Source organism: Notolepis coatsorum (genome assembly GCF_963971535.1).
Source record: "Notolepis coatsorum genome assembly, chromosome: 2".
Taxonomy (NCBI): domain Eukaryota; kingdom Metazoa; phylum Chordata; class Actinopteri; order Aulopiformes; family Paralepididae; genus Notolepis; species Notolepis coatsorum.
Genome location: NC_140166.1, coordinates 176,746,721 through 176,771,048, shown reverse-complemented (window position 1 = coordinate 176,771,048; position 24,328 = coordinate 176,746,721). Strand labels below are relative to the sequence as shown.

Below are 24,328 nucleotides of genomic sequence, written 5' to 3'. Positions count from 1 at the left end.
GCTGTGGTGGGACTGGAGATGTTAATTTTGCGTGTGGTCAAATATTCATGGTTGATAAAAATTTATTTTTAAAACATTACTAATTAAATACCATTTAGATTCAGGAGTTTAGTAGAGGAGTTGACTACCTCTGGCCAATTCTGTGAGTTTGCCTTTTAATCTTTCTGGGAAAAGTGAGCGGGGGAGGGACGACCAGGTGAGGGGTGTAAGAGGGAGAGGAAGGGGATGACACGTATTCATTGATCAAAGGTATCAATTAACTTAAAGTTGATCGATAAATGAATGGCTATTACCTATTACTCACCTTTGCTTAGGTACTTGTGGTCCAACACAGTCCATAAGAAGAAGCGTAGAAATGTCTGCACGCATTTTTATCAAGGCACTTCAGTCAAGCAGTTCCTCGTCCTTGCGTACGTCGTTGGACGTTTCTCACGTCATTCATACAAAGCAACCATCTTGACGCCATTGTGCAATTTTCCCTAGATGTATGATCTGTAAACATATAATGCAACCTGCGCTGTCTGTGTCTCAGGAAAGAGGATGACCGTTTGGCAGCTGCTGTAGCCGTGGTGACCAGTTCTACGTACTACAGCACGTCCGCTCCTAAAGCCGAGCTTCTGATTAAGATGAAGGACATGCAGGAACAGGAACTAGAGGAGGAGGAGGACTCTGAGGATGAACTGGACATTGATCTGGCCAACAAGAAGGTACCAAACATCTACACTCTCTTGCTGCCAAGATTAATATGAGTTAATCATTGTTGTGGTTCTTGAAACCATTCTTAGTCTCAAAATTTGCCATACCAGTGTCATTTTGACAATTACCAGAGATTGTCTTGGTACACAGTAAATTTCGCAGAGTACATTTTACTCAAACTGAGTCCATTTGCGCCCAAGTGAGTAAAACTTTACTCAGTTTGAGTCAAATGTACTCAAGTTTGAGTAGAATTTACTCAGCGAAATGTACTGTGTAATGTTGTGTTCATAGGTGTATATGGTGTATGTTTCAGTAGATCTCTGCCTGCTTTACTAAACGGCATTCACACTGTTATTATTGTTGTTTTAAAGGGGTGGGAACATCCTCCATGAGACTTGAGCGTTGTTTGAAAGCCACTAGGCGTTGGTAATTCACCCATGTGAATATCACAGCGGTGTTTACTTTAGTTAACACTTTACTACAAGCTCTGCACGTCGAACCTCCGCATTCAATTGACCGGCGCGGCCAATTAGTAACTTCTGCTGTGCTCTTGATTGATGCGCACATTTGAATGGCTTGTTGTAGAGTAATAAAGTAACCTTGGTGAAAGTAAAAAGGCATCATGGTTTTCACAAGGGTGAGATACTCTACCTACTTTACGCCTAGTGATTTTCAAGTTGCTTGGATTTTTCCACCCCTTTCCAACATCAGGCTGAGATCTACCAAAACATACACTTTATACACCTGTGCACACAAAATCTGGTAAAGACGGGGACAGACTCTGGTAATCGCAGGAAGTCAAAATGACACCTGCATTGGGTTGTGAAGTCGTGATGTGAACAGCTATCGGGGCGATGTGTCCTGTGTTGGCTGAGGCTCTCATCTGTTCAACGCACCTTAGTGCTGTGTCCCCGGTTGTTTTAATAGATCTGAGTCATAGAACTGTTTGGGGTTTGTGCTCCTAGTGTCTCCCGCTGTCTGAAGCAGAGCGTTTGGCCCCCGGACATGAATATAGTGGCATCAGATTTAACAACCGAATTTCCACATTTGGTCTTCCCCATAAAAAATGAACTATAGTATGAATTACTGTATATATAAATGAATTATAGTCAAACACAGTATTATTTCACACATACTATAGATTTACCACAGAAATACTGTAGTGATTCAATGTATTTCTGTAGTGGAATGTTATAGAAATGTATGGTGATTCACTATCAGATTCTTGTGGTTCTACCATAGAAATGTTGAGCTTCTATAGTAATTTACTATGGTATTTCTAGAGTAACACACACACACACGTGGGGTTTTCACATTTGGTGTTCTCTGCTACTTTGAGTACATAATATAGCCTACACTTCTATATTCCTTTGTCAGGACTACAACCCTGTAGTTAATATTTTTCGCCGAACCTGAAGGGCCGGCTTACATTAGCGAATGACCCTAACTGGCTGACTGAAACTGTCGTCCTGGTCGCGTGTAGTCTTTTACCAACGGAGTTGCAGTTTTCCACGATCTGATTGGCCACTGACGTTTCTGGTCATGTGACATCTGGTCTTAACACTTTGGTTGCCACTTGTTAACATGGTAAAACGTGGTTGAATGCCGCCACCCACTTCAATGATAGCGTTGTGAACGCATAATCTTGGCTATGTGTCTAATCTGCCCGTCGTTTATCAATGACTTGTTTGCAGTCAACATTGTCGAAACGGATTGTTTTTTAATTGGTTCATTTCTGTTTTATAGCATTCTGAAAAGCCCTCGTTTTTCAGGAAAATATATAGATTCTGTGATAATCGCCCTTTACTGGAATATTCTGGCATACACAAAAAACGTTGTCATTTTTCGGCCTATTTATGAATCGTTTTTCAAATAAACGCTAGATTATCGATAGTATATGTGTACTGTGACCGGAGTGTTGGACGTCCCGTGACGAAGGCCGGGAGATTGCGACCCCCTCTGCGTGCCCCCCTGTCTTCGGAGGTCTCGTAGTGGTGACCGGAGTGCCGGATGTCCCGCGATGATGTCGGGGAGTTCGCGACCCTCTCTGCGCCACCCCCCTTCCCCCTGTCTCCGGCTGTCCCTGAGCAACGACCGGAGTGTTGAATGTCCCGTGACTAAGACGGGGAGGACGTGACCCTCTTGCGCCGCCCCTGTGCCTCAAATAGATCCGCTATCAACTCTATCTTTAATCTTTCAAAATGTTCAGTTGCTATCGCTATTAGCTCTATCTTTAATTTTTCAAAATGTACAGTTGCTATTGCATGCACTCATCTGTGTTTCACCACACACATGAGTGCATGCTTACCAACTGTCCGTCTGCAACACTACTATCACCGACATCTAAGAAGGGAGATCCCCCCTTGAACGGCCCTTCTAAGGTTTCTCTCCTCCACATTGCCTGTGGAGCTTTTTTTCCCTATTGTTAGGTTTTAGTGAGTTTTTCCTTACCTTCGCGTGGGGTATGTCTGGGAGTGCTTGCATTCTTTCATTTATTTGCATTCATCTAAAAAATGTTTGGACCCTATGGTGTTCTTGTTCTGTTCTTGACTTATTGTTATGTTGTCTTCTTGACTTGTTTAAAGAAGACCTGTACGGCCCATGGGGACATTAACGTGTGTTGTCGGGCCCTATAAATAAATAAATTTGATTTGATTTGAATTTTGATTTACTTATGCACACTATATAAGCGATCTGAAAAATATATTCTCTCATTTCCTGATCAGCGCGCACACACACACACACACATAGGGCACACGTTGATATATAGGTCAAAACAGATCCGATTACCCCAAGACTGGTAAAATAGATTGCTTACCTCAGATCAGATGTTCTCCAAAAAGATTATTCCAATTCCTGATCGCCATTCCAAATATCGATCGCGTTTATTGATTCAGCGTTGTTGGGTACTGTAAATATGTATTCCACGTTGTTTTGCGGCTCTGCGATCACTTGGTCTCTTCAGTTGGCTTGACGGAAAAGTAAAATGAGGAAACTGGCCCCCCCCCCTTCATCAGTCTAATCTAATGGGGTGCAGTTACACAGGGAGAGACGATAGGGGGCGGTATTTTCCCAATGAAGCTCAGAGAGGGTCTGCAACACTAGCGTGAGGCTCGATTGATGAAATATGAATTCAAATCGCTAATAAAAAAAAATGCGACAAACAAACGCTATATAGCGTTGCTGGCATTCAACTGGTGGCATGAACTAACGACAAAGCGTGTCCGTGGCACTCAAAGTGTTAATCACTGGTTAAGCTTGGCGACTCTTTCGAAGTTGGTTACGGTTAGAGTTTGTCTTAGAGCAAGGCGATAGACCACCAGCCCTGATTCCAAACTCTAACCGTAACCAACTTCGAAAGAGTCGCCAAGCTTAACCAGTGATCTAGGCGTTAGCTAGCTAGCAGGCTGTTAGAGGCAGAAATAGGCGTAACGCGATTGGCGCAGAGAGAAACGTCAGTGGCCATATCAGATCGCGGAACCCGAACGCGGAACTGCAACTCTGTTGGTAAAAGACTACACGCGTCCTGGTCAGGTCCGGCTGAACTAGGTTGGTTAGACACTCAAATCCTCCATGATTAACTTTTTCTCTGCCACGCTCGCCGCGCATCCTGCGGTCAGTAGGCCAGCTTTTCGTGACTGTTTTCGCGATAATTCATGATCTTTGCGGAGCTATTTGTATATTCTATATTATAGCTACGGGGAAAATGGTATGGCTCATTTGACAGACACTATTTGCAGTACAACATGTAAAAAGGCGTGTTTCTACACACTGTAGTTTGTAGTTTATTACACGCTGAACATCGCCCATTTCCGAAAGAATCCAGTCTTTTTCCATGTACCTTCACAAAATCATCAAGGGGGGGGGTACCCCGAAAATCCGATCGTCGATGTCTCGGTGCATTCATTGACAATGAGAATTCCACCCCTCATAGCCTTCCTATCCGAGTTCAAATGGTAGACGATACTGCCATCTGGGGATATTCGATCGGCATTGCAGTTCCAGCGTATGTGGCTGTGCCAAAGTGATTCAGAGCGCTCCGGGCGAGTCTGTAGAGCGGGGATCAAAGGACAAATATCAAAGGATCTAATAACGAGTATACTCGTTGAGTTAACAGGCAATGCTTATGAATGATTATGTCTGTGGCTGGTAGGATTGGCCAGACATTTTTCTTTTGTGTTCTAAAATGTATCTGGCCAGTCAAAAAGTAGAAGGCTTTTTCACCATTGTGGCCGGGCGGATGAAAAATTGATTTCCCACCCTGTCTCCATGTGTGTATATATATACACACATATATCTACCTGCACATAATCATTTTACATATCTGTAGATACTATATCTATATCTGATCTGTACATATCCCTTACCTACTCTTTAGTTTAGTCTCTAGTTACGCTGCTGGCCAGTATGACTACTACCATACTGTCTTTATACCTGTATCATAGTACATATTTATATTACAACTGTACATACATCTGATTAGCACTACACCCAGTAGTACTAATTTATATATTTTATACCCAGTTTAATCATCTGTACATTGTATATTACTATTGCACTTTACTGTTACATTTGCACTCTGGTTGGATGCCAAACCTCTTTTTGTTTGTACTGTACTTGCGCTGCATGTTGATGACAATACATTTTAAATCTAATCTAATGTTACAAACAACATTGATCGCACTGCTCTGGGTTCTTGAATGTTTCTATTCGGTCCCGTCCCCAGCAAGAGCTGATCGACAGCCTGAGCAGGAAGCTCCAGGTCCTGCGGGAGGCCCGCGAGAGTCTCCAGGAGGACGTCCTGGACAACAATGCCCTGGGGGACGAGGTGGAGGCCACCGTACAGCGGGTCTGCAAGCCCAACGAGCTGGACAAGTTCAGGATGTTTGTTGGCGACCTGGACAAGGTGGTGAGCCTGCTGCTGTCGCTGTCCGGACGACTGGCCCGCGTGGAGAACGCACTCAACAGCCTGGAGGAGGATGCTACTGCACAGGAGAGGGTGAGTCCACTGGGGGGGGGGGGCTACTGCACAGGAGAGGGTGAGTCCACTGGGGGGGGGGGGGGGGGGGGCTACTGCACAGGAGAGGGTGAGTCCACTGGGGGGGGGGGGGGGGGGGGGGGGGGTGGAGGGGGGGTGAGGCTCCCACAGTCATAGAAATCAAACTTTGCTGCTGGTCAAATAGTTCTGCTGGTATATCTACTTGTCTTTGAAGCAGTAATAAAACCCAACTAACAAACAGTAGTTGTTGTAGCTGGTCTAAACAAAGCCTGGGGCATTCAAACCAACTGTTCTACAATACAAATCTATATCTGAAATGAAGAACAAAAGAACTACTACTAACTTTCATACTGTCTTTTACTATTATGCACTCTGCTACCAAGGAATCTACCTTGCCTATATTACTACCTACTATGCTAATATGTATATATGCACTTAAGACTAGCACTCAAGTACGACACTGTTTGACGAACAATCTTACTGACCCTTAGCTGCCAGAGTTGTACCCTTCCTGCTGACTTGTCGTAGAGATCTTGTACGTCGCTTTGGATAGAAAACGTCAGCTAAACGTAAATGAAAATATGGAATTTGATCAATAAATATGTGTAGGAACCCTGAGGAGGGAAAAGGAGCACCTCTCTCTGTATAGTCAGTTGTGTTTTGAATATCCATGTAAGGGTTTGAAATGTAAACGAAGAAGATTTCCATCTCAGTTTCTCCCACAAGTTTTCTGGTTTCTTGTTTTTTTTGCCAGCCAGCCCACAATAGGTATTCACATTTACATTTACATTTAGTAATTTAGCTGACGCTTTTATCCAAAGCGACTTACAAGTTCTGTACGACAAGCCATCAGGAAGGGCACAACTATACATCTCGACGGCACTGTAAATGAGTTTAATTACTCAGTGTATTATCGAGTATAAATAAAGATTGAATGAATATCAGCTGAGCAACAATGTTCATCAAAGTGTTGAGTGCTACAGTGTAGGTTAGTTTATTAGGACAAGTGCATGACAGTACGGTTAGTTAGGGTTAGATTTTTTTTTATCAAATTAAATTAGGTATAAAATTAAAACCATGTGAACTGGTGGCTAATCGGGCCAAGACCTCTCAGTTGCTGCTGTCAGCCGAAAACCTTGCCTCTCCAAAAGAGTTGATATTTCAGGAATTAAGAAATGTATATGCTGTGTTTTGAATGGGGTTCGTGGACCTTTTAGGGTCATGAAACTTGCTCACAACATGCATTTAATTTCAAGTAAAAACATAAAGATTACAACATTTTTAGATAAAACATTTTGCCCAACAGTATCAATATGCATACAGAAATAAAAAAGAAATGAGGGTATGTATCGCTCTACAATACATCATCCATCATGTATCACTCTATCATCCATCATGTATCACTCTACATCATCCATCATTTATCGCTCTACATCATCCATCATGTATCGCTCTACTAGGGGTGTAACAATGCATCGATTAATCGAAATGCATCAATTAGATTGTGACGATTCAACTGCATCGATTTGAAAATGTTAGAATCGATTATAATCTAAATTAATCGGGGGGGGGGGGGGGAATTATGTTTTTTTTGTTGTGTGTATTGTTTTTATTGACCTATAGTCCATTCATGCTGAGTGAATCAGTTCCCCCAGCCACATTTGTGTATTAAAAATGTTTTGGGGAATTAACTGATAGAAAATGTATCGAATCGAATCGTGGTCAAATGAAGAGATTTCATGATGCATTGAATCGTTGCCTGAATAATCGTAATCGAAATTAATCGTTGTGAGGTCGCATCGTTACACCCCTACGCTCTACACATCATCCATCATGTATCGCTCTACATCAGGGATCGGCAATAGGCGGCCCGCGGGGCGAAATGGGCCCGCCAGCAATAATTTCTGGCCCGTCAGGTTATTTTGAGAATATGATGTTTATTTTACGCGCAGGAAATATTCACTCGTTGTGACGCCAGAGTGTCTTTTGAAGCTGTATCTATCTATTCATCATATCTATGGCTGTCACTATAGCCAATTGAAATGCTAGAAATGGTCACATGGACTGGGAGAACCAATGGAATTTCACTTTCACTTCCGCGTTTGGGATGCCGGCGAGCGAACGTTTGCAAAAACAAAACAAAGTCTTTGAATAACTTCTTTGCAATGCAACGGGGAAATATGATGAGCCAGAAGAGGAGCCTACAACCTATAAAGCTTATTTTAATAAACAGGTGTCATTCTTAAAATACGGGTTTATCGCAACAGGTAACTCTTGCAATAAGCAACCGGTGACTCTCGCTTGTTGACATGGCAACACGAGCAAGCAACTGTGTTCAAGTTGGGTGGGCATTCAACGCGAGTGGACATTTAACATGTTATTAACATGGATTTTGGAGGACCGAAGCAGAAACAATATCAAGTCCAGGGCAGGGCTGCCTGCATTATGCCGGTGAGTGTTGTGTTTTAATAATAATAATAATACATTCGATGTATAATACACCCGCTGTGGTGCTTAAAATCAAATGCACCCTACTGATCTCGATTTATAATGCGAGCACCTGCATTAAAATCAAATTACTGATCTGTTCATGTGTAATGCACTGTCTGAGAGGCACTTTATAATAGAAAAAAGACAGTGCAAACATGTATATGTCGTTTTTTTTTTTACAGTTAAAAAATGTTCACTTATCATTGGCCCGCCACACAATGGCTTGGGGAAAATTTGGCCCGTGGGCAAATCTAATTGCCGACCCCTGCTCTACATCATCCATCATGCGTATCGCTCTACACATCATCCATCATGTATCGCTCTACACAGGGGCGGACCTAGCACATTTGGCGCCCTAGGCGAGCTTCACCACTGCACCCCCCCCCCCCCCCAAAATCAAAACATCTTAACCCTTTCACTGCCGCGCTACCAAACGGTTAACCCTTTTCACTGCGACAATACACAGAAGGTTAACCCTGTCACGACCGTCGGTTGTGTGATAGTAAAAGGTTAACCCTCTGTCGTGTGGCAGTGAAAGGGTTAACAGTTATACAGTAAAGTACTGCACCTTTATTTTTTACAAGCAAGAACAAGAGCTAAGAATAAATGTAAAGTGCACACTAAAGAATTAAAACAAATAAACAACTTACCTAACACACAATAATAATAATAACAATAACAAACAATAAAAGAGTGTGCAAATTTGCTTTCAAAGAAAATTAAGAAGACATGTAAAGTGCACACTAAAGAATTAAAACAAACAACTTAGCTAACAATCAATAATAATAATAATAATAACAATAACAAACAATAAAATAACGTGCACATTTGCAAGAAAATTATGTATTGTAAAATATGTTACACATATATAATCAAAATATAATATGCTAAATAAACAAACAAATAAATAGAAATTACAAATTCACTTTGTCTGAAGAACTATTTACATTCCACTCCCTATCATCACACTTCAAGGTTAGCCTGTAGCTCCTACTGATTTCCATTTACAGTGCAATCCTTCTGGCCTTCCTCGCTGCAAAGTCATCAATCACATCATCATATGAAATCTGACCACCAACCTCATGGTTAATACTGATTACAGCCAGACCACTGAGGCGTTCTTGAGCCATGGTTGACCTCAGGTATGTTTTCAAGAGTTTTAATTTGGAAAAACTCCTCTCGGCTGAAGCTACTGTGACTGGTAGCGTTGCACTGATCCGCAGAGCAATACACAAGTTGGGATATATTTCTGTGAGCTGCTTTGTGTGTATGAATTTCAACAACTCAAGAGTTGTCATGCTCTTTGATGGCAAGTCAGGTACATTTTCCAACTCCTGAGCCAGCTCCTTCTCATCCAAATCAGATTGCCCTCCATGGTTGGTTTAAGGTGTGTACAAGTGCCTCTGCTTGCTTCATCAGCTCTTGGTTTGGCAGGTCTTGGAAGTTGTACAAAATTGCATACCTTTTACCTTGGCACGTTTCTCTTCTTCTTCTTTTCTTCTCTTTTTATACTGCGACCCGGATGGCTTTTGTCTCTTCATAGTTCTCTAACATTAATCTTTCTTTCCTTGACGCTCAATTCTTTTTTTTATCCACTTTTTCTCCTAATTTTTCTCTCATCCCAATTTAGCCGTGCCAATTCTCCCCTCCCCTGTCTTGAATGTTGCTCGCATGTGCCCCCCACTGGCCGATTGTAGGGAGGATAGAAGCCTGTCACATGTCCCCTCCGATACATGTGGAGGCAGCCTGTCACATATTTTCACCTGCCAGCGCGGACTCTCATTTTGGCGAGGAGTAACGTGTAGGAGGCTCATACTGCCCCCGCCATTTTCCTGTCTCTGCTGTGCAGGCGCCCCAACCGACCTGTAGGAGTCACTGTTTACAACGTCCAGATTACCACCCATCGACTACCCACCAGCTAACTCTGCCAATTGAGTTAGTATGACGGCCGGCCCAAGCCGGAGGCAACGCCGACAGCCGGATTCGTGTATCTTGCGTTGGTGACGAGCGCAATGTCCGCTGCGCCACCCAGCCGCCCTCGACGCTCAATTCTATAAACACTTGACCGATACCCATCAATGCACAGCGCTCTAGCATGTTCTGACTGTGAACACCTAAAGCTGAGGCTCAGACTGACCGACCGTTTTAGATTTTTGGCTAATTTTCCTTTGTGTTAAAAAAATTTTTTAATGTAAAAAATAATGGTTGCAGATATAGAGGGGGGCGCCAAAACTGGGGCAAGCAAAAAAATATATATAAAAAAAATATATTTTGGCGCCCCCCTCAGGGTGGCGCCCTAGGCGACCGCCTATATCGCCTGTAGGAAGCTCCACCCCTGGCTCTACATCCTCTTAAGCGTGTTTGTCTCTCTCCCGCAGCACACACTGATGGAGAAGAGGAAGCTGTTGATCCGACAGCACGAGGATGCCAAGGAGCTGAAGGAGAACCTGGACCGCCGGGAGCGTGTGGTTTACGACATCCTGGCCAGCTACCTGAGGGAGGAGAGCCTGACGGACTACGAGCACTTTGTCAAGATGAAGTCTGCACTCATCATCGAGCAGCGCAAGCTGGAGGACAAGATCAAGCTGGGCGAGGAGCAGCTGAAATGTCTCACGGACAGTCTGCCGCTGGAGCAGAGGATGGTGTTGTGAAGACACACAGCCAGCCCTGGTGTTCCTTAGTATTGTCCTCAACGCTCCTGATAAGTTACCACCTCTGTTGCTCCAAATTGTAGTTGAGCCCTATGTCCAACAGAGGCCGACAGAGACAGCGCAGCCGTAGAGACAAAGACTTGTGCGAGGACGAGGACTGTTCTGTTTTCTGTAATTTCCTCCTCAGTATCTTACATGGAGCCGTGGTGGAACCTGAGCTGAGCACATCCTATACTCCTTGTGTTTCACATCCACTCTAAACTGGACTGCATAGAACCACTGGGACCAATAGCCTGGCTAAAGGACTCCTTCTGACTGCTGTTTCTCCCTGGCATCAACCACTGTTTATGTTATGTTAAAGAATAATTACGTGCTGGGTTTATTTTTTTTGTTTTCTTTAGTAATTTATTGTAGCCTTTTGAATCTGTACAAACGAGGACAGTGTTTTATCTTCAACTGATTACAGCAATTGATGTTTATATAGTCGACAGTAAGCCTTCATCAGTGCTCATCACCACACCGCAAAATACTTTATTGATTTGACATATTATAATCATGTTATTATCCTTTTTCATGTAACGTGGTCCAAAAAAAACTGGCCTAATACTATTTCAGTGGATTTTTAAAAAATCTATATACTAGCGGCCTTTTGCTAAGATTTTTGTCTCATGGATTTCCTGCCTGATGAAGAGGCTTTTTTTGTATTTTTCTGACGATGAGCATTAAACTTGATTAACACCATGTGAAGGTGAAGGTGCAGTCACCCCTGTGAACATACCTGTGAAAAGGAAGTGAGCAGATATATACTGGTAATCTCAAAGAGCACTTGCTTAACTTTAATCGCAAAGTAGAATTGGCACTTCAAATCCCAGAATTCTCTCACGACTGCAGTCCATCACATATGATGTGCCTAAGAGTTGCTAGAGCCTGTGCCACTTCGAGCACACGCACTTAATGTGGGTATCGTTGATTTCGGTATTGCATGTGTGCATTACGTACAAGAGTAGCGTCCTTGTTTTGCACAGGCAAATGTGCCTCCCTTCACATGGTAATACTCGTGATATATAGGCTACACATAAATCCATCAAGTGTTGCTTTATACTGTTTGAATCTTCTTGTTATCTCTGCAGGTTAAGTCTTCTGTTTGTATTTCTCCAGTCGTTGTGGTCCAGTCGCCCCGTGAGTGAAGCACCAAAGAGGGCTGGGCACTAAGAGAAAAGTAAAGCACCTGCTTCTTACAATACAACATGAGCTGTCAACACACAGTATCTCCTGAATCGTTACGTTACCACTTCTAACTTCATTTCAACACTAAAAATCTTAAACATTCCAGGTTGATCGTGGAGCAAAAAAAAATTGAAATATTTTAAGTCTTTTTATGAAATGTGTACATTTTAGCCACTGTAAGGGTTGAGTCAATCTCCCAAGTTAAAACCTAATTGGAGGATTTTGATTTGAGTATTTGTTACAGCTTCATTCTCACGCTTTCATACAACTGCTACAGCCTGACTCTTTTAACACTTTATCAGCTGTGCTGCTTTATATTGAATAAAGGGTCTGCTGAAATAAGGCTTTGGCTGATTTATGACCAATGAATTGCACAGTCTCCAATGTAATCTATTAACCTGTTCCCCAACCTGTACTCTGCTGATAGTGTAAATGTCAAGGGAAAACAACTTTCTGCCAGCAGGCTTTACAATCTCTCCCACATTAAAGGCCCAATCCGTGACCCCCCCCCCCCCCCCCCCCCCTCTATATATCAGTGTGAAGTATATTCACGTACACGCTTGAAGAGTTTCATTTTTGTAAATCTGAATATACCGGTAGATCTGTTTTACTCTAGTATATTCACCTCAAGAGCTTCACTCATCAAATAGGGAACTGAAAACAATGTCTCCACCCAGTAGTTTAAGTTTGGATCACTGATTGGGACTTTAATGCAGAGATGTCAAGAATATCATTCAGGTTGTCATTCCCACTACCTAGACGATAAGTGATTCACTAGGAGCGTATCTTGTATACCGAGTCATGCACCGCGTCCAATGGACGGCTATGGTTGGGTGTGAGCGTGATGTCCAGTAAGTTTAGGGTTAAGGTAGGAGTGCGTTTATGAGATGACACATGTTTTTGGGGAGTCCTCCTAAAGAAAGGATTTGGTGTTGTAATGAACCACGGTCATTCAAGGATGGAACTGAGAGGTTACTGTGACCTCAGAATCTAGCACAAACATCTTATATGAGTTGGCTGGGTGATAATATATTAATAATATTATTCCCTTCCTCGGAAAGACGGTTCTTTCGTCTGGGAGAGAGCCAGCTAGGTCGCTATTCCGACAAAGGGGAAGGGATACAACTCTCGACACTACAGAAGAGAGAGAAGAAACAGGAGAGCGGGTTTTTGTATTATCATTGAAACACAGACAGAAAGCAAGAGTTTTCTTGGAGTCAGATAGTTATCTCTTTAGGTTATCGAGTTAAGGAAATATATGCATGTATTTGTAAACGCATGGACGACTTCTAAAGGAATCTGATCTCATCCGAGTCTGATTGGAACAACGAGATTCAAGGGAGGATTTGCAAAGTCCACCGCAGTGCTTAACAGGTCAATAGCAAGACAAACCCAGGTGAGTGACAAAGAAGACAAGACATGATTGACTATTGCCTTGTCTGTACAAGTGTTCGATGGATATGGCTTGTCAATCATTAACCAGCAGCTACAACTGAACTTGGAGAACAGAGCTATCGGTTCTAAGACACTTGTTCAACAGACCAAGTGGAAGCTATTTCACAGCAACCCTGAGGAGTTTCTCCCTTTTATATTCTAAGTTTATTTTTGTATTATTATCAAATTAATTGATAATCATTTGTAATTTCACATTGGATGATATTGTGTGCATTTTTCCAGAGACTTGAGAAGGTAAATATCCTGTATTCTAAATGCGTGATTACAACTATATATGCAGTGCATGGTTGTCTAAAAGCATGGTGTGTTAGCAACACTTGTGTTAGCATGTAGTGATGAATAGGATATTTCATATACTGTAATTGCCAATGAAATTATGAAACGGTTCTGAGCTTTGACTACATTGTTGCCTCTACAGTATGTCTCTCGCACACTAGAATAGAATAGAATCTTTATTGTCATTGTTGGTACAACGAAATTGGGTTTAGAGCATCACCACTGGCATACAAACATACTGAATATAGCATATACATAGTAATGTTAAGTGCTACCAAAATAATAAAAAGTGCCAGCTTTGTGAGCTCCGGGCCGCTGCGACTATGCGCGCCGTGTCAGACACTGTTTGTGCCAACATTTACTAGTATCTTACTGGTGGCTCTGGCTCATGTTAATGTCGATTGTCAAGCTCTGTTCATGACCGTTTTATGTGCTTTTCTATATTCTTTCATGTCACGTATTCCCAGTAACTGTTGGAGACAGACTGAATGACTATAAACCTCTGTGTTTATATTCTATAGATCAACCTATGTCGTAATCTTTTTGTTTTCAGCAGGTGTTATGGAGATCAGACAGGCCTCAGCAATGTCTGAGTCCAAGAACCTGTTACTTTGAGCATTATGAGTCATAAGTCACTGAACAGCCCAAAAACAACCAAGATGATTTACGTGGCCCACACAGCTCACTGGCAGTTCCTGGCCCTAGGGATGGCATGTGTGGCGTGGATTCTGACATTAGCCACAGGCGGTCTCAACGAGTGGAGATGGTGGCATGTGTCCGACGTGTCTGTCGTCAGCTCTGGGTGGGCCTGGGTGGGCATCTGGTGGGCCTGTTTCAACAGCCACTCCCTCCCAGAGTTTGAGGTGTGTCGGCGCATCGACATCGCCGAGAGTTTTGTCCCGTTGGAGATCGCCGTGGCCCAGGTGATGATAGTACTGGCGTTGTTGTGTGGTCTCGCCGGGAACATCACCGCCGCCGTCGCCGTGAGGAGCGTCTACTTTTCACTAGAAGACAGACACCGGGTCAGATTGTGGTTTTCGGTAGCGGGAGTCCTGTACGTGCTCACGGGGGTGTGTGCCCTGGTGCCGTTGATTTGGAATATGAACTCTGTCCTGACCAACAGCACCATAGACTTCCCTCCGGAATTCTACCTGCCTGCGGCCCCCGAGAGCCAGGAGGTGGGGTCAGGCATCATAGTTGGGATCTTGGCCTCGACCCTGATGGTCATCAGTGGGCTGGTCTTCCTGTGCTATAGGTTGCCCAAGCAGGCCCAGAGCTCTAGGGCTGAGCCAGTCACAGATACCCCAGACTCTCTCCACAGCCATTGGGCGGTGACAGCCTTGTCCCAGAAGTCGGACACAGGTGATTGCCAAGCCAGAGATAACCCTGCATTCAAGGCCGACGAGGACTTTTAAAGACAAATTATGACATTTGACTCTCTGGGAAACTTACTTTTGGACAGTTTGTTTGGAGAATGGGACACGGTCATCTTTTTTCTTATTTTAATTTTTTTTATCCACTTTTTCTCCTCCTATTTTTCTGTATTTTTCTCCCATCCCAATTTAGTCATTATGCCAATTCCCCCCTCCCCTTCCTGGTCGTTGCGCACATCTTCCCCCCACTGGTCGGTCTAGGGAGCCCTGAAGTCTATCAGATGCTTCCTCCGATACATAGGAGACAGCCAGCAGCCTCTTTTCACCTGACAGCGAGGACTCTCACTGGGGAAGTGTAACACGTGGGAGGATCACACTACCTTACCCAGTTCCTTCCCTCGCTGTGCAGGCGCCCTGACCGACCTGTAGGAGTCGCTGTTTACAATGACCAGAATACCACCCACCAGCTTCCCACCCGCTGACATTGCCAATTGTGTCTGTATGACGACCGACCAAGCCGGAGGTACCGCTGACAGCCGGATTCGATACCAGTGTCTCTGCGGTGGTAGACAGGCGCTTAGTCCGCTGCGCTACCCGGCCGCCCACAAGGTCATCTTTTAATGGGGAATCCCTTTAGTTTGTATAAGTGGGCATTCACTACCACTTCCTGTAGACGGAAAGGCAGAGTGTGTCCTAGCCAAGGGTTTCCCATAATGATGTCTTAACAAAGTACTGCTCCATTGAGTTTGAACTGTAGCCTGCAGTATCTGGAAGGACTGGGGGGTGGATGTTGATAGTTTCTGGTTCAGAGATATTAGAAGAACTAATCCAAAATATAACTCCTTGGGTGATAAAATCTCAAAATATACATTATTATTAATGAGTCTATAATGTCTGTTTCCAATGTATATTGTCAATGGAGCAGCTTCAGGCTTTACTTGATGGCATCACAAATTTTAGTCTTTGTTTCTGGGATTTTTAGTAGTAGGATTTTTGAGTAGTTCATGTTCATATTGAATTATCGCTTAGGGTATAGCAATAACATAAATTCTTAAATTGAGTTGTAGTCCCTTTTGAGGAAACACTGAAGATGTGAAGTTATAATGTTAGTAATACTTAAAATCTTTGGAGAACCTTCTTGATTTGATTGTTTGAAGTAATCACATAATCTCCCCAGTATTATCTGAGATAGTAAAGATAACACGATAGTAATCTTAACTGCTTCCCACGCTGAACTGATGGACCAGTCGCTGCCACTATTGCGTGAGACAAAAATGCTGAGGTGGTGGCTTTCAGGGCCTCCCTTGAGGTGGGTTCCCGGTGGGTCAGGTTGACCGGGGGGGCCTTTGGTCATGTGACCCGGGTGGGAGGCTGACGAGAGCAGGCATGTGAGTGCGGAGAGGGGGCCGCATCACAGACGTGATTGTTGCCCGGGGAAGGCACACACAATCTGGGCTGCTGGCGCTGCACCTCTCTGGGGGAGGCTGGCTGCAGGGGAACAAAAGGCCCCTCTTCAGCAGAGCACAGCTCTTTGTCAAAGAACACAGGCTTCAGAAGTGGATGACTGACAAGACCTAACCCATGATGAACCACTTCAGCAGGGACCGCGTCGCTACAGCGTTACGGACAGCCGGAAACCTGGTCCACGCTGTATTATGTACAATCACCACCGCTTCAGTACAGGAGAACCACTGATGTTAAAGTTGATGGAATATGATTAAAGGTGCTGTAACTGGTATTTTATTTTTGTTAAAATAATAAAAGATAATAGCTCTACATTCCAACAACCATCACTGATATATGATATATGTTTTGGTCAGTAACATGGGTCCCTCCGCTCTGCAGTAAACAGAACATTTATTTTCTGGTATCCTGTTCCCACTTTATCCAATCAGGAGAGAGAACTCCACACTGCAAAAATAAGAAATACAAAAAGAAATTAAGCAAATGTGTTCTTGAAATAAGTAAAATAATCTACCAGTGCAGTAAGCTAATTTGGCTTGGCAAGTAAAAACATCTAGGGTTCTCTCTCCTGATTGAATAAAGTGGGAACCTGCTACATTCTCTCTCTCTCTCTCTCTCTCTCTCTCTCTCTCTCTCTCTCTCTCTCTCTCTCTCTCTCTCTCTCTCTCTCTCTCTCTCTCTCTCTCTCTCTCTCTCTCTCTCTCTCCTCTCCCATGCACACAGACTCACACAAACCCCATGTAGATAAGAGTGGATGGCCTATTGGCCATGTTTTATCTAATCTGTTGAGTACAGCATCTTCATTATTGAGAACTATAATAAAGCAAGTTAGATAAGAATAATGCTTTCAAGGACACATAGAAGATATTGCATGATTTAATTCAGAGGAATCTCAACCACAGTCCATCATATCCCAGTATTGCTATCATATCATAGGTTATTTGGGTCATTGTGGAGTTTATAAAGATTAAGACGTTATCTCAGACACTTGATGTTTTATTTCTGGTTATATTCACCCTGGGGTTTGGAGAGGTGCCATCTAATCTTTATTCTCATATCAGCGTCATTCGCTCTGGGTGGAAGGTAGCTCTCTCTCTAGACAGCTGATAAAAAACAAAGTGGCATGTTTACAGGCATAGATTAATGCTCACTCTTTCTGACCGAAAGAGCTGGTCTTAAACAATTGAAGCGGAGGACACAGCTTCTGAGTGGTGACAGCTGCTCTGTGTGAGCTGATTCTTCACTGGTGAGATCAAATGTATTGTTTTAATAAAGCCTAATCATAATCCATAACATAATCATGACGAAGACCAAGTTGGTCAATACACGTAATTAATAATTAAATAGATAATACAAATTAATCATAAACAGTATGCCTTTCATTTCTATTGGAGGTTCTCAACCTTGATCTCACCTGTTAGGAATCCTATTGTATTTTTTGTATCACTTATCTTCTCTTGTAGTTCAGGGAGGAACCATGCAGAATCTGATTGGTCCCTTCATTAAACAAAGGGGGGAGGGTGAATGCTGTCCCCTCCCTCAACATCCACTGCTGAAGTGCCAATGAGCAAGGCACTTTTCGGTGGCCAACAGTAGGAAGCTGTGGTTGTAAAAATATATCAAACAAACAGATATTCTGTACCAGTGTGAATTCAGCCACTGATAAGCTAACTAAATGTGTTCTTTTAACATTGAGATGATTAATTCACACCGCCACTGATCAAACGAATAATCAGATATCGCCAACTGTAATCAGATACACCTGCCATGGGTACAAACTGGACTATGCCATAATTTACCTACCTTGGAAACATCTTTGGTCATAAAGAGTCAGACATTCAACATCTTTGATCGTCGTGGTTCATTTTGAAATTAAATCATTTGACAATATGATGTAATTATTTTTAATAATTATAAAATTATTTTATGTCATCCATGTAGTTGTAGGTGGGTCAGGAAAAAGGACATTTCATAATTTGTAGAAATTATTATGGTGTTGATTAAATATTTTCATCCTTGTTTACTAGGTCTGTTTTGATGTATTGCACAGTGTATGACTGGTGACACACACTATACAACTATATGTACTATGTCTGTACCTGTGACGGCCTAAAGCTTTTAACCATTGATTATACCATAATAAGAAATACTTGGGTTCACATATTCAGAATTACACTGTGACTGTTCACACACGTAGGCTATACACAATAATTTCGGGGAATGTAGATAATCCGTATGTTTACACAATATTTCCCCCGCTGTTAATAGTTTGACATATCAAACCATCACGGGAGTTATACCTGTTTACGTTAAAATGCATTTTAAACTCTTGTTCTTGATGAGAACAGGACATGCCATTTCCCTTGCTCTAATGTAATGTCTGGCCCACAGCAGTAAAGGCTCTCCGTAATCTAAACGGAACATCTCAACGCCATTAGGGTAGTTGGTCCCAATGCCTCCCCGCTGATAGCTGTAGTCATACCAGGAAACACCAGACCCTCCCAACCGACTGCATGGCGTCAGAGGAGGAGGCCCCTCCATTCATTCCACGGTCCCTGGGAACCCCGTTTTGTCTTTATCCTCAGCCCCCCAGGCTGTCACGTCTATGGGCCTCTGAGGGGAGGTGTAACACTATGATAACATCATTATCTCCGGTTAACATCACTGTATTATGGGTATGTTACATAAAGAGCGCCGTCGTCGGGATCTAAAGGATTTGTTCGCCGCAGTCAGCAGAAAGCCATGAATGCTATTCGTGTCGCTGGTGTCTCCACTCAGATGGTCGAGAGACAGAAGCATTCTGGGGGTCAAGAGTAAATAGCATCAGCGTCTGACCCTGGCAGATTTGTGTCGTTATTATGTCAATGCGGGGGCCAGAGGGCAACCTGTTCTGCATTCTTCTGCGGACATGCTGCCCATTAGAGCGTTCATTAAACACAGCTTAGCCCAGCGAGCGACCGGGGGAAATCTGATGGAATTAGTCTCAAGCAGCGTTTCCACCAGAGCAGCAGACACACCTGACGAGCCAAGTCGCCTGTTTTAAGTCTCCCTGCTCAGCTGGCTGTTCGGAAAGAAACCCAGTGAATTACTTCAATTCAGCAGCACTGAACCTATTTGTGGCCGTGGAATTATAAGGTTCTATCTGACATTTTGGGTGAAATGAGTTATTCATAATAATGTACAGTAGCTCTACAAAATTGGCATGAGGGTGAAGTTAGATTTTAAAAATATTTTATAAATGTTTATTTAAGTGTGTAAGAAATGCTAATAACAATGTTTATATTAGCTTTGCACTGTGAGAATGTGAAAAGATCAAGCTCAATATCTCAAGACTATTCATGATGTAGATATAGAACCTTATAATTCCAAGCTCGGGGTTTGATGGTTCATTATGAAAACCTGGCTGTTGTGGCCGCTGGTAATCCTGAGAAGAGTTTAGCCTCGGTCGCTAAGCAACAGAGTGGCCCCTGAACCACCTCTGATAGACTGTACAGACAGGCCAAAGCACGTCTCCAAATAAAGACTTATGTTCACGACTTCTCATTTTATTGACATCAACTGAATTACAATGAATGATTGTATCCAAGCGGATGACTCTCAGAGAAGAAAAAGGAGCAAAGATTCACCTTCAGAGATGAGACCATGATAAAATGCGGAAGCTTATTCATAAGACATAGCTATAGAATAGACATATAATGCAGAAAGGTACATCAACATGGAGACAAGAAGAGTGCAAGAGAGAGGGAGAATCATTCAACTGTGCTTTAGGGACTAAACCCTACATCCAAATGTTAGGTACAGTCACAGCATTTTATCGGCCTGTTGGTTTTCTTGACATCACCTGAACAACGCAGAACTTAACCTGTTAAGCTATAGGAATATTTCGCCTAAAGGTACATGCCTAAGTAAATGGAAGATTCTGCAAGGTCAATTTGCATGTTCTTGGTATCAAGGAACATCTAGGGACCTGGGGGTATGTATTTCCAGTGTCAGAAATATTGTGTCTGTTACTAGGCTGAGTAAATTGTAATGAAGAAAAGGAGAATATAAATTATGATTTCTTTTTGCATCTTTGATGGTGAATAATACCATGTTAAATCTGCGGGGTACGAGAAAATGCTCACTGAGCTCATTCACCACCTTATTGAGATCATGTGTACAAAAATCTAAGCAAATGAATAAAGGGAAGATGATTAAACAGAAGGATTTGTAGATACAGTAATGAATGGTAATCGATTTTAATTATTAATTCATATTTGACCTTGAACTTGACCTTGACCTTATTATGGCCAAATCATACATCTATGGATAGGGAAAATGCTCCTCTTTCCAATGGCAGGGTTGAATCTGGATTTAGTCATTTCCTTGCGGTTTTTACGATAATTCGCATTTTCCGATAAATTCGTATTTCCGATAAATCGTATAAAACATCGGTAAAAATGAAAATATACACTTTGACTACTGTTTTTGATAGGGTTATGGTCTTTACTCTTGGCTACAAAAAAAATATTTAAAAACATTAACCTCCCCAAGGGCCCACATGTGGACGATTCTTTGCCGACCTCTAGTGGCTTGGGTGTGCATTTCTTTATACAATATATATATATATATATATATATATATATATATATATATATATATATATATTAAAGCCCTATTTGTTGCCTGTCGATTGCCCTTTCAGGTGACAGAATCCGTTCAGCGGTTCTCGAGTTACATGCCGATATGTGAGGCATGCCCCAAAGTATGCAAAAGTACACATTACCACCCCCGACTCCCGGGGCTCTAGCTCCGTCAATCATTTGGCGATCTCGGAAATCTTTGCACAGGGTTGTAGCCAATGAGTGTGGCTTTCCAATGATAACCCATGATATGATAATTGGGGATCTAATACGGTCTCTATTGATCGATTTATGATAGAGAAAAGCAGGGTCCCCCTATAGGGGGACCTTAAGGCTTAACACTATCGGCAGCGGTCAGGGAACCATCCTGAAGTTATGTCAGAGTAAGGAAAATATATAGTATTTTATAAGCACAACTTGTAGAATATTCACCTCTGTAGGTCACTGTGCTTTTTCTTTGAACCCTTTCAGGCTTATTATTCTCAGTGTGAGATAGAATCTTGAGAATTAAACATTCTAACGTAATGGTGATGTACCAAAGGCTACTAGCCTTTCAAAGCTATGGAGGTCTATAGGATTCCATGATATAATTCCAAGAAAACATTGCAAAAAAAACACCTGAAATAATTTGAATGTGGTTTCATTATGGAGATGGCAGTCATTAAAACGTACTGCAGCATACAACAACTCATAGTACTATTTTCCATAATGGAACTGCAAAATGCAATTTTCATTGATATGTGTATAATACAGTAATAATTTCTAGAAGCATTCCTCAAAATATGATATCCAAAGATGATTTACCCCTCTTGTTGATTTTGGTAAGAATACCAGATATAAGAATGACGTTGGTTCAAAACCCAGTTTGAAGTGCAGGTTGAGAGTATTGTGGCTGATTCTGCCCTTGTGCTTTTCAGGAGCTAATTCATCCACACAAACACACGCTGCCCTTACACGTATTCTGAGCGTTTCTTGATGGAATTCTCAGTACTCCTGACCTCGTACTGCCGCTGCAGCGCAGGCTGCATGTCCGTCTGTGTGCACAGGCAGGAGGTCACCAGAAGAAGTCCTGCCGCTATGAGGAGAAACCCTGCGGCCCAACCGCAGAACAGGGCATCGCCGAACTCCCACCGCGGCACCACGTCAGGCAGTGTGTCGTCGAAGAAGTGCAACACCGCTGCATGGGCGACGTGGGACACCGGGATCAGACAGAGTACTCCGGACAGCATTCCCAGCACTCCTCCCATGATGGTCAGGATCCTCTTGGACCGATGGCCTCCTTGACCTTTGCAGCTGTTAACCATGTAGAGCCCTGGTATGGCCAGCATGAGCCCCAGGAGGCCCGTGGCAAGAGAAACGCACATGAGGATGCGGGCCAGCTTGAGATCATGGGTCAGGCCCAGGAGGCTGTCGTAGGACCGACACTCCATGCCCCCGACTTCCTGCACCACGCAAGTCTCCCACAGGCCCCTCTCGTAACTCTCAATGGCCAGCAGCTCGGTGGACATGGTCAGCCACTGTGGCATGATAGTGGTAGCTAATGCACACAGCCATCCTCCGACGTACACTAACATCCCCAGCAGCTCCAGGGCGCAGGCGCACGTGTCCATGGCTTGCCCCTCTCTGACCTCTACGCTCGACGGACCCACAAGAACTCTTCTCCGGCTGTACAGTCGGGACTGAGGCTTCTCCGAGCACCTGCTAATTAGAGTTGACCACTCTAGCACTGGGCTAGGAGCCGTTTCACAAACAGCTCCCACTTTTACTCACAGAAGCACCACATCACATCTGGGCAAGGAGGAGAGGGCTCTGTTGGCCCTCCCCTTCGTGGCCCTCCTGCTACTGTTCCTGTGCCAATGGGCAGAGGAGGGAGTCACAGATCACCGGCCTTCGTCAAGATCATTATCGCATGCCGTCTCCAGCCCAGCAGGCCACAGGGGATGCTGTTAGACGCAGACACGATATTATCTGTACACAGATTGTTGCTGATGTTGAGCCTCTGGCATGGGGTTAGTCACTCCCCACACCTCATTTTGATTCATTATCTTCCTCTTTTCAATAGCGATGGGGGGCGATGTCAGTGGGGTTGGTATAGGGAAGTAAACATACTGAAATTAGGAGGGACCAAGGCAAAAAAAAAGGAACATGACCAGTTTGTTTATACGATCATGTGCACGTACCACCGTGCTGAACACACAGAGAGAAGCTTCCCTGGAGCGGGACTGATAGTTCTGCCCCCAAATTAAATCCTGTGAAATTACAAGTGATTATCACATTGGGGAGTCCTCTGTGTTTATAGTCAAGTCAAACTGAATGCTTCGCTTTTGCAAACATTTTCACAACTAAACCCAAGGAATATAAAGCAATCGTAATACATTGAATACATAATACATGAAGTAAAAACATGAATGTGAGTTAGACATTAATACAGTCTCAGTCAAGGCCACTTAGCTTTAGAATTATGCAGCCAATGCAGTCCATTTATCCAATCTATACTTTCATTGTACAGTAGATATTTCTAATTGATAATGACACATAATGACATGTGGGAATCTTACAGAAGAGCAGGCGATTTAGAGAAATCGCAATACCTTTCATAAGAAGCCAAACTTGTGACAGCCTGAAAGGGAGGCATTTTTGCTGCATGTGATTTGGGAAAGATTGGTAGACATACAACAGTGCAGCTTATTGTGTGTTAGAGCTCTGTTATGAACACTGCAGGGGCTGTGGATACTGGAAGTAGGAGGCTAAAGATGAAAGCTGTGATGTGAGAAATTGTTTCCTAGCCATAAATACTCATACAAGATTTACAAAACGCACAAACACACAGTGACACAAATGCATACATAAAAAAACCCATTCTTCTGAATCCCTCCTCCGTGGTAGAACAAAACGCTCAGCTGACTGGGCTGATATCTTGGCAGTCTTTCTGTGTTTGCTTGGCTGCACACATGCTCCACACACACAACCTGGCATGCTGTCAGTTGTACAGCAGTATGTCGGATGATAAACTTAATCAGATAAGCAAATAAAGAAATGTATGTGACGAACAGAGGACTGCTGTACACAATCTAC

The 24,328-nt window shown here is 43.1% G+C and overlaps 3 protein-coding genes across 6 annotated transcripts in view; 2 read left to right on the top strand and 1 right to left on the bottom strand.

Annotated features, from left to right (window-relative positions):
- LOC311224320 (AP-1 complex subunit sigma-2) overlaps positions 1-10,848 on the top strand; it is a 115,339-nt gene extending 104,491 nt beyond the window's left edge. The window contains exons 9-11 of the mRNA XM_084309260.1: positions 533-707; positions 5,423-5,695; positions 10,564-10,848. Of these exons, the coding sequence (XP_084165386.1) occupies positions 533-707; positions 5,423-5,695; positions 10,564-10,836 (721 nt within the window). The 3' untranslated portion in view covers positions 10,837-10,848. The remainder of the gene's footprint in view (positions 1-532; positions 708-5,422; positions 5,696-10,563) is intronic.
- A 1,078-nt stretch (positions 10,849-11,926) lies between these two features.
- On the bottom strand, positions 11,927-23,080 carry cldn33b (claudin 33b). Of its 4 annotated transcripts, none has more exons than XM_084309267.1 (2): positions 22,208-23,080; positions 11,927-12,044 (listed from the first exon to the last, which is right to left on the bottom strand). In XM_084309267.1, exons 1-2 carry the CDS (start codon positions 22,861-22,863, stop codon positions 11,933-11,935), a joined length of 768 nt encoding a protein of 255 aa, XP_084165393.1. In that variant the 5' UTR covers positions 22,864-23,080; the 3' UTR covers positions 11,927-11,932. The 4 variants fall into 4 exon arrangements, with proteins under 4 accessions (XP_084165393.1, XP_084165396.1, XP_084165395.1 ...); XM_084309270.1 differs by lacking the exon at positions 11,927-12,044 and adding an exon at positions 14,655-14,798; XM_084309269.1 differs by lacking the exon at positions 11,927-12,044 and adding an exon at positions 17,036-17,078.
- On the top strand, positions 13,998-15,338 carry LOC311224322 (claudin-34-like). Its single transcript, XM_084309266.1, has one exon. The coding sequence runs from the start codon at positions 14,415-14,417 to the stop codon at positions 15,207-15,209; it is 795 nt and encodes a 264-aa protein (XP_084165392.1). The 5' UTR covers positions 13,998-14,414; the 3' UTR covers positions 15,210-15,338.
- Positions 23,081-24,328: the final 1,248 nt, after the last annotated feature.

Excerpts from the sequence above, each read along its gene's own strand:
- LOC311224322 (XM_084309266.1), top strand. The coding sequence starts at position 14,415 with ATGAGTCATAAGTCACTGAACAGCCCAAAAACAACCAAGATGATTTAC.
- cldn33b (XM_084309267.1), bottom strand. The coding sequence starts at position 22,863 with ATGGACACGTGCGCCTGCGCCCTGGAGCTGCTGGGGATGTTAGTGTAC. Across the intron at positions 12,045-22,207 it reads AAGAAACGCTCAGAATACGT|TGCCCAGCCCTCTTTGGTGC; the intron begins GTAAGGGCAGCG and ends CTTTTCTCTTAG.